The sequence below is a fragment of the Marmota monax genome, unplaced genomic scaffold (genome assembly GCF_021218885.2).
Source record: "Marmota monax isolate L192 unplaced genomic scaffold, Marmota_monax_Labrador192_F-V1.1 WCK01_AAM20220418_F8-fsc00092, whole genome shotgun sequence".
In the NCBI taxonomy this organism is placed as follows: Eukaryota; Metazoa; Chordata; class Mammalia; order Rodentia; family Sciuridae; genus Marmota; species Marmota monax.
The window spans coordinates 3,258,473-3,273,454 of record NW_026692583.1 but is presented as its reverse complement, the minus strand read 5'-3'; the positions used below and the strand labels follow the sequence as shown (position 1 = coordinate 3,273,454).

General features: G+C 38.9%; 1 protein-coding gene across 2 annotated transcripts in view; it reads right to left on the bottom strand.

The window, feature by feature from the left end:
- Atp2a2 (ATPase sarcoplasmic/endoplasmic reticulum Ca2+ transporting 2) overlaps positions 1–14,982 on the bottom strand; it is a 56,307-nt gene that overhangs the window by 15,519 nt on the left and 25,806 nt on the right. For both annotated transcript variants that reach the window (XR_009226915.1, XM_046446156.2), the window contains exons 6-11: positions 10,929–11,009; positions 9,428–9,513; positions 7,456–7,920; positions 3,107–3,195; positions 2,279–2,381; positions 1,634–1,765 (exon numbers count right to left, since the gene is read on the bottom strand). Coding sequence is in view for 1 of the 2 variants with exons in the window: in XM_046446156.2 (XP_046302112.1) it covers positions 1,634–1,765; positions 2,279–2,381; positions 3,107–3,195; positions 7,456–7,920; positions 9,428–9,513; positions 10,929–11,009 (956 nt within the window). In the remaining variant the exon portion in view is untranslated. The remainder of the gene's footprint in view (positions 1–1,633; positions 1,766–2,278; positions 2,382–3,106; positions 3,196–7,455; positions 7,921–9,427; positions 9,514–10,928; positions 11,010–14,982) is intronic.

Genomic DNA, 14,982 nt, shown 5'->3' with positions numbered 1-14,982 from the left:
AGGTATTAAAAAATGTTTTAAAAAGTTTTATCACTGATTTTTAACATTTCTTTTCTAAACTAAGGATTTAATAAATTTCCCTTGAACAATGCTTTAGAATCATATGGTGTTATGGATATTTAGTTCAAAACATTCTACCTAGATTTTAGGTAGGTTGGTGGCACACAATTGCAATCCAGCTGCTCAGGAGACTAACAAAAGAGGATTTCAACCTCAAGGCCAGCCAGCGAAACTCAGAGAGAAACTGTCTCAAAATTAAAAACAAAATGGGCCAAGAATGTAGCTCAGTAGTACAATGTCTCTGGGTTCAATCCGCTGTACTGATAACAATAAAATCCCCTCTAATTTCCACTATGGCTTTTCTTTTTTGACCCATTCCTTGGGAATTTGCTGAGTCTTGCTTCATTCTATGGACCAGCAGTACCATCTACTCAGGTGAATGATCCATGTGCATTTGAGAAGCATAAGTAGCAGCATAACAGAAATACAGATTTGGTAGCATCTACTATTGTTCAAATCTCTTGCATTACTACTGTTATTTCCATTTGCTTATTATTAAACTGATCAGTAAGATAATTGCATTAAAACCTCCAATTCTTATTGTAGACTTTTTTTTTTTTGGGGGGGGGGGGGCGGTGGCCAGGCTGCTGTTACTGAGGATTGAACTCAGGGGCAACTCAACCACTGAGCCACACCCCCAGCCCTATTTCATATTTTAGAGACAGGGTCTTGCTGAGTTGCTTAGCGGCTTGCTTTTGTTGAGGCTGGTTTTGAACTCACACTCCAGCTGCCTCAGTCTCCTGAGCCACTGTAGACTTCTGTTTCACTTCACACTTTCACAAATCCTTGCTTCATGTGCTTTACATAAATAATGTAACCACTGGATTTAGCACAATATCATAGGTAACTGACAGTTGTTTTTTTTTTTTACGATACCGATGTGGGGTGTGGGGGGGTGTGGCAGGGAAACAGCGGGGATTGAACCCGGGGCCATTCTACCACTGAGCTACATCCCCAGTCCTTTTTATTTTTTGAGACAGGGTCTCCCTAAATTTGCCTAGGCTGACCTCAAAACCTGTGATCTTCCTGCCTCAGCCTCCCAGGTTACTGGGATTATAGGCTTGCGCCAGTACATCCAGCTAGATGTTTATGTGCTAGTGGAGACAAGAGCTTGTTTAAAGTGGACTCAAGAAAACAGAATGACACAGAATTAGTACATAAAAACAGCTCTTCCTCAAGAAGTTCTACTGTGCAAGAAAAGAAAATGGGATGCTGATGGGAAAATAAGGTTAAAGGAAAGTTCTAAGATAAAAACATTCTATTATTTTCCCCTTGCTAAAGATGATCATCTAAGAGCTGGATACTGAAACAAGAGAGATGGTAGGAGGCTTTTGCTGGAAGCAAAGATAGCCCATTCACAGCACCGTGGGAGAAGGCATCTCATGAACACAGAAGATTGCCCCTGGTTATCTACTGATTGCTTTTATTTTCTTGGTCCAATGGATAACAAAATTGTTTTACCTGATCAAACATAGGGACAGAAAAGTTGCATATTTGAAGAAAGAAGGTATAATGAGTTGTTCAAGAGAGCGAATGAACTAAGTATATACGGTACTGATGGCCAAATACTAACCGAGTTGCAGGCATTTGCACGTTCTATTTTAGAAAGACCCTTCAATTCAGTATCAAATACATTCATCTTCTCTACCAGGCAAGTGAGAGCAGTCTCCGTAGCTTCTCCAACTTTTTCGTACACACCTTTTGCCTGTAATGATTAAGAACACAGAAAGTGAAAAGGGAGAAGCAGCAAACAGGTAAATTTCTCTTTCGTATTCTGAACAGCAAACATTTGTCTCTGATGGAGTGCCCTGCCTTTGAGATAAAAAGCAAAGGATTTACCTTACTATATGATAAAAAAGTTTTTCTGTTGGCTAAATCAAGGACATATGTTTATCTATCTTAAGCAAAATCAATACACCAGGCTCTCAGGAAAAATTCTTTCTAACCTGGGTTTTATTCATTTACAATAACTGGTGTCAACAGCCAAGATCATCACACACACCACAATTCTTAGTCAAGGAACTGCAATACTCAATCATAAGACTCTAGGAAAAGATGCTCAGCTTTTTTTTTTTTTTTTGGCTGGTCATGCCTGACAAACAGGCTCTTGAATGGAAAGGGGAAATAAATAAAGCCTTCAAAAGGGAGGAAGGCTGGATTTTCATTCTACCCACCCACAAGGAAACTCCAGGTTCTAGTTTCTCACTAAGATTCTTACCTCATTATAATCCAAAGCAGAGTCATTACAAAGAGCACAAATTGTTGCTAATTCTACAAGGCCATCATATTGATGACATTTCACTGGTTTATCATCTTTATGCCTAAAAAACAAGAAAATACTCTTGGATCAGTGTCATCTCTGCTGATACCCCTCCCCAAAATTAATAATGAAAAATAGAATTTCTGAGACCACAGACTTGAATGCATTCAAAAGAATGATGGCTCTTTGAAATGTGATGCTGAAGCTGGGCACAGGCCTGCAATCCTAGTAACTCAGGAGGCTGAGGCAGGAAGATAACAAGTTCAAAGCCAGTCACAGCAACTTAGTGAGACTATGTCTCAATATAAAAAGTGAAACTGTGGATGTGGCTCAGTGGCAAAGCATTCCTGGGTTTAATCCCCAATATTACCCTCACCCCAAAAGAATGCATCTCTGTATCTCTGTTAATGGGAAATCAGTAAAAGAAATTCTTTATCAATTAAACTCCACCACTGGTATCAATGAAGAATAAAAACCCCACTTGAAATTTTGAGCTTTTAAAGGGAGCTAAATAAAGATGAAAAAGATGACTGACTTATAACTTTTGTTGTCTTTCACCAAATGTGCTATATTTTGTTTTTTGGAACACTGCCTTACACCACATTCAGAATGCCACCTCAGTTTTTTGTTTATTTTTTGTGGTGCTGGGGATTGAACTCAGCCCTATTACATGCCAGGCAAGTGCTCTACCACTTAGTTATCCCCCCAGCCCTATCTTAGCAAACCAACACAAACACCACAGTGCCAAACAGATCCTGTATGTGAAAAGCAGGATGGGTCACTCACACTTCTCCAATGGGTGCATATGTTGATCCGGTTATGGTAAACTCATTGAGCGAACAACTATCACCTTCAACTCTGTCCAGAATGAACATCTATAAGGGTAAAAAGCATAACATTATTTAACAGATACAAAAAGTCCTGCTTAAAAAATTGATCTTTGGGGGGCTGGGTTGTGGCTCAGCAGTAGAGCGCTCGTCTTGCATGCATGAGACCCTGGGTTCGATGCTCAGCACCACATAAAAAAATGAACGAGTGAAATAAAGGTATTGTGTCCAACTAAAAAAAAAAAAAAAGATCTTTGGGGGCTGGGGTTGTGGCTCAAATGTAGGGTGCTCACCTAGCAAGTGAGAGGCCCTATGTTCAACCCTCAGCACCACATAAAAATAAATAAATAAATAAAGGTATTGTGTCCAACTACAACTAAAAAACAAATTAAAAAATTTTGATCTTTGGCAGTTCAATGCAAAAACAAACAAACCAAAACCTTCTTATTTAATAATTTTAATCTACCTCATTCATCCCATCCCACTCTCACCTACCAGTCTGAGAAACAGCATCAATGAGATGCTAAATCATTAATTTGCAGCAGTGGTAACAGATACAGATGACAGACAAAAACCTAAGATAAAGACTATGGGTCAGCAAAAGGTCAATTCTACCGACTTGGGTTTTTCTTTAGAATGCTCAGAATTCCAAATTTCAACTGGCTGACTGAGAAAGTAATATTAGGTAGTCTGTATTTAGAGCAAAGCATAAAAGCTTGGAAAGAATAAACTCACATTTCAAGAGTTGCATAAACATTCCCTGAGTAAAATAAGACAAAGTGCTTCTCTGTACCTTCCCACTCACTTTATTATGGTAATAGCTCATTTTCTATGAAGGTATATAACTAGATGTATACAGTAAGGAGCCAACAGGGCTGAATGAACTGTGTCCTCTTGACAATACAGATGGAGGCTGGCTCAAGCAAAGCACTGCTCCCCCTCCCCCGTTCCCCCAATGCTCAGCATGCATACTAGGCAAGTGCTGCACAACAGAGCTCCACCCAAGGGCCAGAAAATTCTTAATATTACGGAGGAATCAAGTGACGTGAGCTACTTTCTTACATAAATTTTTTTCTTGGTTTGCTTCCAAAATATAATTCAGAAGCCCAATTTACAAGAATAAGATTTAGACTTGTAGTTTCATTACAAACTGAAACCATAAACCTTTCTAAAAAACAAACTCCCACAAACTCCAAAGAAACAAAAACACATCTCAACTATACAAAAAAGAAAAAAGATTGGTTTTTCTGAGCTGTATTCCTAGTGACACAAGAGGTTGAGGAAGGAGGATTTCAAGTTTAAGGCTTAGTTAATCCCCGTCTTTTTTTTTTTTTAAGTGGTGCTTGGGGATTGAACCTAGGACCTTGTGCATGCAAAGCAAGCACTCTATCAACTGAGCTATATCCCCAGCCCTAAACTCCGTCTAAAAATAAAAAGGGTTGGGGATGTAGCTTTGTGGAAAACACCCGTGGGTTCAATCCCCAGAACTAAAAAAGAAAGAAGATTCACATTTAATGATAAAAAAATCAGCTAATTTTTAAAATAACTTATTTTGTCCCACAAGATTTACTTCTTATACAGCAGATACTTTTAAATTCCAAAGGCAGACTCAGAAATAAAACATCACTGAAACGGAACTAAAAAGCTATGAGTAAGAAAGACATCACAAGGTGATTTAAAAATAAAAAATTTTAAAAATCCACACATAAAATGGAATTCAAAACAGTGATAACTCTAGAGCAAAGATTCTAGTTCAAATAATTTGTCACGAGTTTATAACTACTCTGTCAAAAAGATTTATAACAAGGTCAGGCATAGCATGCTGTCCCAACTCCTGCCATATTTTTTCGAACACACAGACCATCTAATAAACAAAGTTTGTCAAAAATACTTTAACAGCATCAACCCCCAACTCTATTAAAAAAATTGTTTTCCCCAATGATATTTGGCATTTTATATACCCAATTACTAAGTGGGCCAGGTTTAATTAACCCATTTTTCCTACAAGAAAATTCAACTTTGCCTTTTATTATAAAAGTTGGGTCACTCTCAGACCTGTCACTTAACTTCTCAGCCTTAGTTTTCTACTTTCTCGAGCAGGACTGTCAAACATTTAAATAATGTCACATATGAAAACAAATTAACTGCACTAAATAGAAATCAAAACAATGGGGCATCATTACTACATACTATGTTTTTTTTTTGTTGTTGTTGTTGTTGTTTTCCTTTTTATGGTGCTGGGGATGGAACCCAGGGCCTTGCGCATGCAAGGCAAGCACTCTACCAACTGATATATCCCCAGCCCTCATGCTATTTCTTAATGATACTCCATTTGAAATTCCACTTGGCATGCCTGCAATACCAACAACTCAGAAGGCTGAGGAAGGAGGATCCAAGTTCAATGCCTGCCTCAGGTACTTAAAGCAAGTTAGTAAGACCCTGTCTCAAATTTTTTTTGAAAGGGATAAGGCGGGCTCGGTGACGCAAGCCTGTAATTCCAGTAGTTCGGGAGGCTGAGGCACGAGGATCTGAGTTCAAAGCAAGCCTCAGCAAAAGCAAGGCGCTAAGTAAGACCCTGTCTCTAAATAAAATACAAAATGGGCTGGGGATGTGGCTCAGTGGTTGAGTGCCCCTGAGATCAATCCCTGGTACCCCCCCCAATAAATAAATAAGTAAATAAAATTAAAAAAGGGGTTAGGGACGGAGCTGTAGGGTGTATTGGGTGGAGGGAAGTGAAATTCCTTGGATTTATAACAGAGTATAATATATTCTAGAAGACACTCAAAATTCTAATCCACACCACCTAACTTTAGAAATGTGCTTGGGCATTCAGACTGTGACCAAGTAAACCATTTAGGATCTGCAGGGTGGAATTGTCTTAAGTCAAGGGTAGTTACATAACACCTCTGCAAACGTTGTGCAGAATACGAACTCTACATCAGGTTTCTGCTGGGAGGCAGAACACAACTCAGAAAAGACAGCCCTTTCCCTCTACTGTAAATAAAAAACAATCTGAAGAAGAATAAAAGAAGATAAGAGCAACAACAATAATAACAATAAACTAGGAAACTGAGAACAATTTCATTACATTAATTCAAATAAATTCATATACATTAGTTTCTTTCATGGATGTAACAACTATTCTGAGGAATTAAAACTTCAGGGGCTAAATTTATTTGGGGGAAACGAAATTATAAATACAATTTCCATTTCTTTGTTTCAAACAACTAGTATAACAAAACTAGCTTCTGACTAATTCTCCAACCTTTCAGTTCTAAGAAAAATGAACTAACTACACCAATCTACCGCCCCAGAGAGAACCAAGGAAAACTTAGAAGCTCTTTAAGAATCTGACCTCAATTCTAAACCTGGGTTTGGACCTCTCAAGATTGGGGGTTGGGGGTGGGACCATATCTAAAATTCACAAGGAATTCAAAATTGGCAAGATAAACATTCATAGGGCTTGATGTTAAACACACACAAAAGCAAGCCCATGTATATATGTTTCTTTCCCTTAAACTCAGAGATAAGGTCAAGAGGACAACTCTTATCTTTCAATGTCATACAAAGGCATTATGTAACAAGTCCATTCAAGTGCAGATTTGTATCCTATAAACGGTAATGTGATTTTACTTCCCTATAACACTAACCAATTCTGCAATCAAGCCTAGCAATCCATAATATTTTGTTTACTTTCTTAATTTCCTTCTTACAGCCAATTTTACAGATTTCCTGATTATTAATTAGCCCAATAAAAACTTTTAACATGCGTACAGTCTACATTTGTATGGGTCATGTGTACCTTTAGCAAAATACTCATACCAAGTTGTTTTATTTCTTCAATAAGGGCATGTTTAAGTGGTTTCTTATCTTACCCTGAATGATGATCAAACAATATAAGAAAGGAAGGATATGCCTACAAAATGAAGCAAGTCATAAAACAATTATTTACTGCTCAGGAAGAAAGCATGCTTTATTTAATGTTTTACGGAAACAGCCATTAGGACTTCAGGTAGGAGGTTAACTAATAGCTTCCTCTATATATCTGTTAATATTCAGATGCCAAGAGGCAGAGGATGGGAAATCAAAAAGTCTCCATTATCTCCATAAAAGTTAGCAGCTACTTAGACATCCCATATTTCATAAGACAGTTTCATTTCCTCCCAAGTATTTACAGATTGGGCTTAGACCTTCCACACAACCCACAGAATGGTAGAAATCAGAAAGCAAAGGTTCTGATGGCATGAGGTATATTGTCAGGATGAGCACAGAACCACTATAGGAAAGAGTCTTAAAGGACACCCTTACCCTGCAGACTGACATCTGGTTTGTTGTAAGTGTGCCAGTCTTGTCTGAGCAGATAACAGAAGTACAACCAAGAGTTTCCACAGAAGGGAGGCTTCGGACAATGGCATTCTTCTTTGCCATTCTGCGAGTTCCAAGAGCCAGGCAGGTGGTGATGACAGCAGGCAGACCTTCAGGGATGGCTGCAACAGCCAGGGCCACTGCAATCTTAAAGTAGTAGATAGCACCTCTGATCCAGGAGCCACCGTGAACTGGGTCATTAAAGTGCCCAATATTTATGATCCAGACTGCAATGCAAATAAGGGAAATGACTTTGGAAAGCTGTTCCCCAAACTCATCCAGTTTCTGCTGAAGGGGTGTTCTCTCCTGTTCTGTTGCAACCATTTCATCCCGGATTTTGCCGATTTCAGTGTTGACTCCAGTTGCCACCACCACTCCCATGGCTTTCCCAGCAGCAATGTTTGTACCCTAGGGAGAAGTAGAGAACTGGTCACATTCCAAATTAAATACTGATCAGTTAACCTAGACCCTGGATTTTGACCATGACCCCCAGATTCTCTCACCATGTTCTACTAGGCCTTCTCAACTGTGAGTGAGCAATGCCTCTTGAAGGCACCAAGGTACTTGCCCAAACCTGGCCTGGATTCCAGGCAGTGCCTACTTAACCCAGAGCAGCAATGTGCTGACCCACTGGATCTCTGTTCACAAGATGCAGCCTAGTTTGCAGGCCTTGGGCTTGGCAGCACTCCAACCATTCCGTGTTCCCAGGTTCTCAAACTCCACAACTCTTAACTCTATGCTTTCTTCATTTCCAGCTCCAACAGCTCAGACTCTCCTACTTTTGTCAGCTATGATAAGAAGGGCAACCAGCCCCACAGGCTATCTGGAGAAGCTGTACTTAAGCACCAGAATTCAAAAGTCAACAAATTCAAGTGTCAGTGTCCTCTCCCTATTTCACTTTAATTCCTAGCATTGAAATGATATGGCTTACTTTGACTATAATTCATTATTTTTACTTACATTGGCTAAACTCTTATTAACACATAAAATTCCATCATTTGAAATATCACTCTAGATTCCACAACCAAAATTCCCGCATTTCTATGGTATTTAAGAATTAAATAGTACAATTAACATTCACCTACCTGTCACCTAGACTGAAAGGTTTGCCTGTTTGTACTTTCTGCAAACACACACCTTTTCTTTGTGAGCCAGAAAGAACAGCAGCAGCAACAGCACCTACACCATTCTGAAAACACTCTCTGCAGGCTAAGGCTTCTCCAAACAAACCTATTTTTTCAATGATGTTTATAGAATTTCACCATGTTTGACCTAATCTTTTTTTTCTTCCCTCAAAACTTGCCAATCAAAACAAAAGACAGCATTCCACAACTGGGTTATCGTTGGATTTTTTTTTTTCTTTTTTTTGGTGATAGATTGAAGTCAGGGCCTCTCACATGCAAAGCATGTGCTCTACCACTGACTACACCCAGAGCACTATTATTGATGTTTTCTGACAGCTGAGACTAACCATAAGAGTGTAATTATCCTTTGGAATAATACCCAATATTTTCTAAAGCCATTGAAGGCAGCCAGTGAAAAACAACATCCATGGATCTTTAAAAGTCCAGGTATGTCTCCAGGTAAAAATATATTTGAGCCAGATGTTGTGGTGCATACCTATAATCCCAGCAGCTAGGGAAGCTGAGGCAGGAGACTGTAAGTTGGAGGCCAGCCTGGACAGTTTAGTGAGGCCCTAAGCAACTCAATGAGACCCTGTGTCAAAGGAAAAATGGCTAGGGATGTGGCTCAGTGACTCAATCCCCAGTACATAAAATAAAATAAAATAAAAAACAGAGGGAAAAGATGTAGCTCAGTGGCACAGTGGGTGCTCAGCATGTGTGAGGCCATGGTTTCAATCTGCAGCACCACCAACTCTCCCCACCTCCCCGGAGGAATATGATAGGGTACTCACAGAAAACAGCATATTCTTTTTATCTTGGTTGACAGCCCGTGGGTCAGGGACAGGGTCGGTGTGCTTAATAACTGAAACAGACTCACCTAAGCAGGTTGTGAGACAGAAGATACAGTTAGATCTGGCACCCCCAGAACCCGGGAACCCTCATCCATGCCAACCCATTACCATTTTAGGGATATTATCAACTTGGGAAAAAGAACATAAGGTCCAATCCACTAAAAAGGGGAAAACTACGATAATTTAGAAATGGAAATTCCAGAATAAAGAATGTGAAGATAAAGTAATTTTAATTTCAAAATAAATGAGCTAAATTTTGAAATAAAATCCCAATCATTTATTTTCTGGAATAACTAGTGGAATTAATTTACTACCCTATACACTATTATGAATCTGACAAAAGATATGGTTCCTCATTTGGCCTAATCCTATAGTATTACAGATTATTTAACAAGACACTCTGAAGCATTTTAAAACAGCAACTGTTAAGGGAGACCCACCCTGAGAATTTCATGCCTTCAACCCAATCATTTCCTTAACATTTTATGGCTTAAATGGCTTGCAGCTTGTTGCTGCTAATGGGAGTTTAGATAAGCTATTCATGTAACAAAACAATTAAAATTAGGAGCCTAGGTTACTCATTCATGGTATCTATGACATTAGTTACTTTTAAAAACTGATAATCAGATAACTCTTGGTAGCCTTTAGATTTTATATTTACTAGCTATTTAATTCAGGTTAGCATTGTTTTCAGAGTTAATCTTCTGACAACCTTACTTCCAGTTAATTGGAACCCTCCACCCTAAATTGTGCCTTTATCACACAAAGAAAGGAAAATGTTAAAAAAAAAAAAAAAAAAAAAATCACAAACCTAGGAATGCAAACTCCAGGTAGCTAAACAGTTGCCTTTTTTGGCTCACAGTTATTAATTGTACCTTTGCTTATTGCAAAGTATGTAGATGCAAGATTAGTACTCCTCCAACAGGAAAAAACATCTCAGCACTGAATCAGTCACTTTCCACAAAATAGGGAAACTTCAAAATCTCAGATTATTACTCTCAATTAATGAGGAATTTGTAACCTTTTTTTAAAAAGTAAAACTGATTTTATTTTAAAACCAAAACTTTTTTTTTTTAAAATAGCCGGGCACACCTGTAATCCCGAAGCTCAGAAGGCTGAGACAGGAGGATGGAGAGTTCAAAACCAGCCTGAGTAACAGCGAGGTGCTAAGCAACTGTGAAATCCTGTCTCTAAATAAAATACAAAATAGGGCTGGGGATGTGGCTCAGTGGTCAAATGCCCCTGAGTTCAATCCCTGGTCCCGCAGCAACCCCCGCAAAAAAAAAAAAAAAAAAAGTCAAAGCCCTAAGAAAACAAATATCGAAGAAGAGAGAATTAGGGTGAAATATCATAAGGCACAGTGGGCAAGAGCTAACTCTATTAGCATGGGAAATGAGAGGATTGAGCAATGTCAGTGACTTTCCAATATGCTAATACTTACCAGTGAGAATCGACTGGTCAACTCTCAAAGTTGTCGATTTGATGGAAGTCAATCTTATATCAGCAGGAACTTTGTCACCAACTAAGGGAAGGAAGAGATAAAGTGAGCAAGTTTTGCCACAGTTATAATTATAACCATATTATAATTTTACTTCAAATCAAACATAATTCTTAAAGAAAATAGTCTATATACAGTACAAAATACAAAAGTCATTAAAACAATCAAATGATCAACCTATCTCAAGTTCATAAAAACCGTGATAGTAGCACTCTGAGGCTGTGGCAGAGTGCTAAGGCCAGCCTGGGCAACTTAGCAAGACCCTGTCTTAAAATAAATAAGGGCTGGGGATGCAGCTTAGTGGTAGAATATTCCTAGATGAGGATCGCAAGTTCACAGAAACTTGAGAGGAGCTAGGGAACTCAGTAAGACCTAGTTCCCCACCCCACCCCCAATCAATCAATTTATCTCCAGTTAAAAAAAAAAAAAAGTTTGGCTACATACATGCTCATATAGGCTACCAAGCTTTCACTGTGTAATATAAGTAAGGTATTTTCTTAGGCTTCCTATATCTTGTGATTCAGTTCATCAGAACAGTTACATTATTATGAACAGGAAACAGATGGTTTTCCAAAAAGATGCTCAATTAACCTCACATAAGATAATTCAAAAATAAATTTGGAGCCGGGCATGGTGGTGCATGCCTATAATTCTAGCAGCTTGGGAAGCTGAGGCAGGAGGATTGTGAGTTCAAAGCCAGCCTCTGCAAAGGTGAAGCACTAGGCAACTCAGCAAGACCCTGTCTCTAAATAGAACACAAAATAGGGCTGGGGATGTAACTCAGTGGTGGAGTGTCCCTGAGTTCAATCCTCAGTACAAAAAAAAAAAAAGTACAGGGCTGGGGCTGTAGCTCAGCAGTAGAGAGCTTGCCTAACATGTGTGAAGCACTGGGTTCAATCCTTAGCACCACATAAATATAAACAAATAAAATAAAGGCATCCTATCCATCTACAACTACAAAAAAAATTTTTTTAAAAATCTGTAGACACTACTTTTTAACTATGAATCTAATAAACAAAAACTGTTAATGTGGGAAACACTCATGTAATATCAACAGGCACATCTGGTATTTACAACTCCCTTCCAGACTTTGTGATCACCCTGTATGTGTGCTACTGGTCAAAGAGGAAGGCTGCAAAATTTGGCAGGCAAACTGGCAATATATATCCAAACTGCAAAGCACAACATTTTTACCCCATAACTCCATCCCTCTCCCATACCGGGGATTAAACCCAGGTGAAGCCACCAGAGCCATATCCCCAGTCCTTTTTTCTATTTCGAGACAGGGTAGTCCTCCTCTTTAGCTTCCTGAGTGGCTGGGATTATAGGCATGCATTACCATACCCCTTTTACCCCAGTTCTCCTACAGGAATTTACCCTATTGACACTGCTCACAGAGCACGTGTTTAATTCACAGCAGTCTTTTGGTAATAGACTCTGCTAACAATAATGTGAAAACTACCTCTAAGACACACTGCACACTGAGTATATTTTAGATGTGAGTGATGTATATGGGGCTGCCAGTGGCATAAGAAAATACCTCTGGGAAGGTGTTGACAAACTGGAAACACTGGGGCATGGGTGGAAGGAGACTTTCTCACCTTATTTGCTCTGGTACCTTTTGAAAAGTGTATTATCACAAATTAATAAAACTTTTGCATAACTTGAAAAAGATCTTTTAGTCAACTGAACTTTCTTTCCTGGGCTAAAGAATTCCTTTAATAACTCTTTAAAGGGACCATATCTTAATCCCTGGAGGTTGGAGCATCTCAAGTTCCAGGCCAACTTCAGCAACTGGGCAAGATTTTCTCTCAAAATAAAAAATAAGGGCTGGGATGCAGCCTGGGTTCCATCCCTAGCATGTTGGCGGAGGTGGGTAGTGGAATGTAGGGGGCTGGGAGTGCAGCTCAGTGGTAGAGTGGCACAGGCCCTAGGTACTAGGATTCCACCCCTAGTACCATCATCCCAGAAGTGTAAAACAGCTTTCCATGACTTTCTGAAACCGGCATGGTTTTATAAGTATTAATGTAAAAACCAAAAATTAAAATTTCATTTGTAATTCTAGGGAGATTTATTCTAAAGTCAAAACTTCATTTTTCTAGACTTATTCTATATATTGAATTATTATTGTCACTGGTTATATGTAACGTAACAAAATAGTCATCCTGTTTAAGAAATAAATTTTGAAGAGAAAAAAAGGTAAACACTGGACTTGTTAAATCTACAATTTAGTTTCAAATTTACACTTCAGAGTTTTTAAGAATATGATTTGCTTTTTTACCTTTAGTGCATGAAACAACCTTGCAGTAGGCAATGTGATCGCAAAATGGCACAGAAAGAGTAATACATAATCTCAAGAGGCAAAGATCATCCTAGCATTTGACTGCAGGGGACACATACGTTGAGGTGAAATTCCTGCTGGAAATGCTTATGCAATGAAGAGCAATATTCCAAATGAATAAACCAGAACCTTTCATTTTAGAAAATTTAAAATTCTGTGCATGCTATGATGAAGGGTACACATCTAATGGATAAAGAAATAGCTAGCACAGATGAGGTCCTGGGTTCCATGCCCAGCACCAAAACAAAGCAACTGACACAGGAGAAACTGTGCTCTTCTCAAGCCAAAAAAAATTCCACATATAATCCTTAGTTCAGGCTCTCATATACATGACACAATTTTTAATGTACTTTTTTAAAATTATTTTTTGGTGGATACAATATCTTTATTTTATTTTTAGGTGGTGCTGGATTGAACCCAGTGCACCTCATGCATGCTAGGCGAGCACTCTACCACTGAGCCTCAACCCCAGCCCCTGACTCATTTAAGACCAGCAAAGCTAGTATGCAAATTAGGGGCCAACTATAAAAGGATGCAAAAGCAAATGCTGGGCTTGTTCTGCTGAATTTCAGTATAAGAGCAGAGTTGTGTTTTTTTTTTTTTTTTTGGTGTGTGTGTGTGTGTGTGTGTTGCTAAGGATTGAATCCAAGGCCTAGTGCATGCAAGGCAAGCACTCTACCAACTGAGCTGTGTCCCTACCCCTAAGAGCAGAGGTTTAGACAAATAGAAAACATTTTTTTTTTTTTGAGGCAATAAATACCAAAGTTAATTTCCAGGGTAATACATATAGTCATATTATCTATTAGGGTGGGACCAATACCACATTTGCTGCATGAAAAATACTTATATTGATGTTATAAATTAACCATCTAGTCTTCCTCTAAAGGTTGGGTTAAATATATAAACAGTGTCTTTCTTTGCTGTATACAAAGTTATATTGTACACATTTAACTTTGACCCAATATTGAGAAATGAATGCCTCAAATGTTGAAAGAACAGACAATGGGGAAAACCCTTAAAAATTGCCTTCAATTCTTCTCAACCTTTTTTCCATCTCACAACTGCCATTCTAATTAGAATGGCAATTAAGATGGGCATGGCAAGGGCCTGTAATCCCAGCTATTTAGGAGGCTGAAGTAGGGCTAAAGTTCCAGACTAGCCTAAGCAATTTAGGAAAACCCTGACTCCAAAAAAAAAAAAAAAAAAAAAAAGCAGGGGATGTGGTATGGTTCAGTGATAAAGTGCCCCTGGGCTAAATCCCCAGTACCCATGCACAAAAGGCAATTAAAATTTAGTGACTGAAAGTCGATGGGGGACTCAGCAGCACACACCTGAAATCCAGTACTCAGGAACCTAAGGTAGAAGATTTTTTAAGTTGTAGATGAACATAATACCTTTATTTATTAATCATATGTGGTGCTGAGAACTGCCTCACACATGCCAGGCAAGTGCTCTACCACTGAGCCACAACCCCAGCCCTCCCAGGCAGAATGATCTTAAATTGGAGGTCAGCCCTGTCAAATTAACAAAATTCTCTTAAAGGGGGGGAGGACTGGGGTTGTGGTTCTGCAGTATCTCCAGTCCTATGACTCACACACCCCCACCCCCGCAAAAAAATTTTGAGGCAGGGTTTTGCCAAATAGCTAAGTTGCTTAG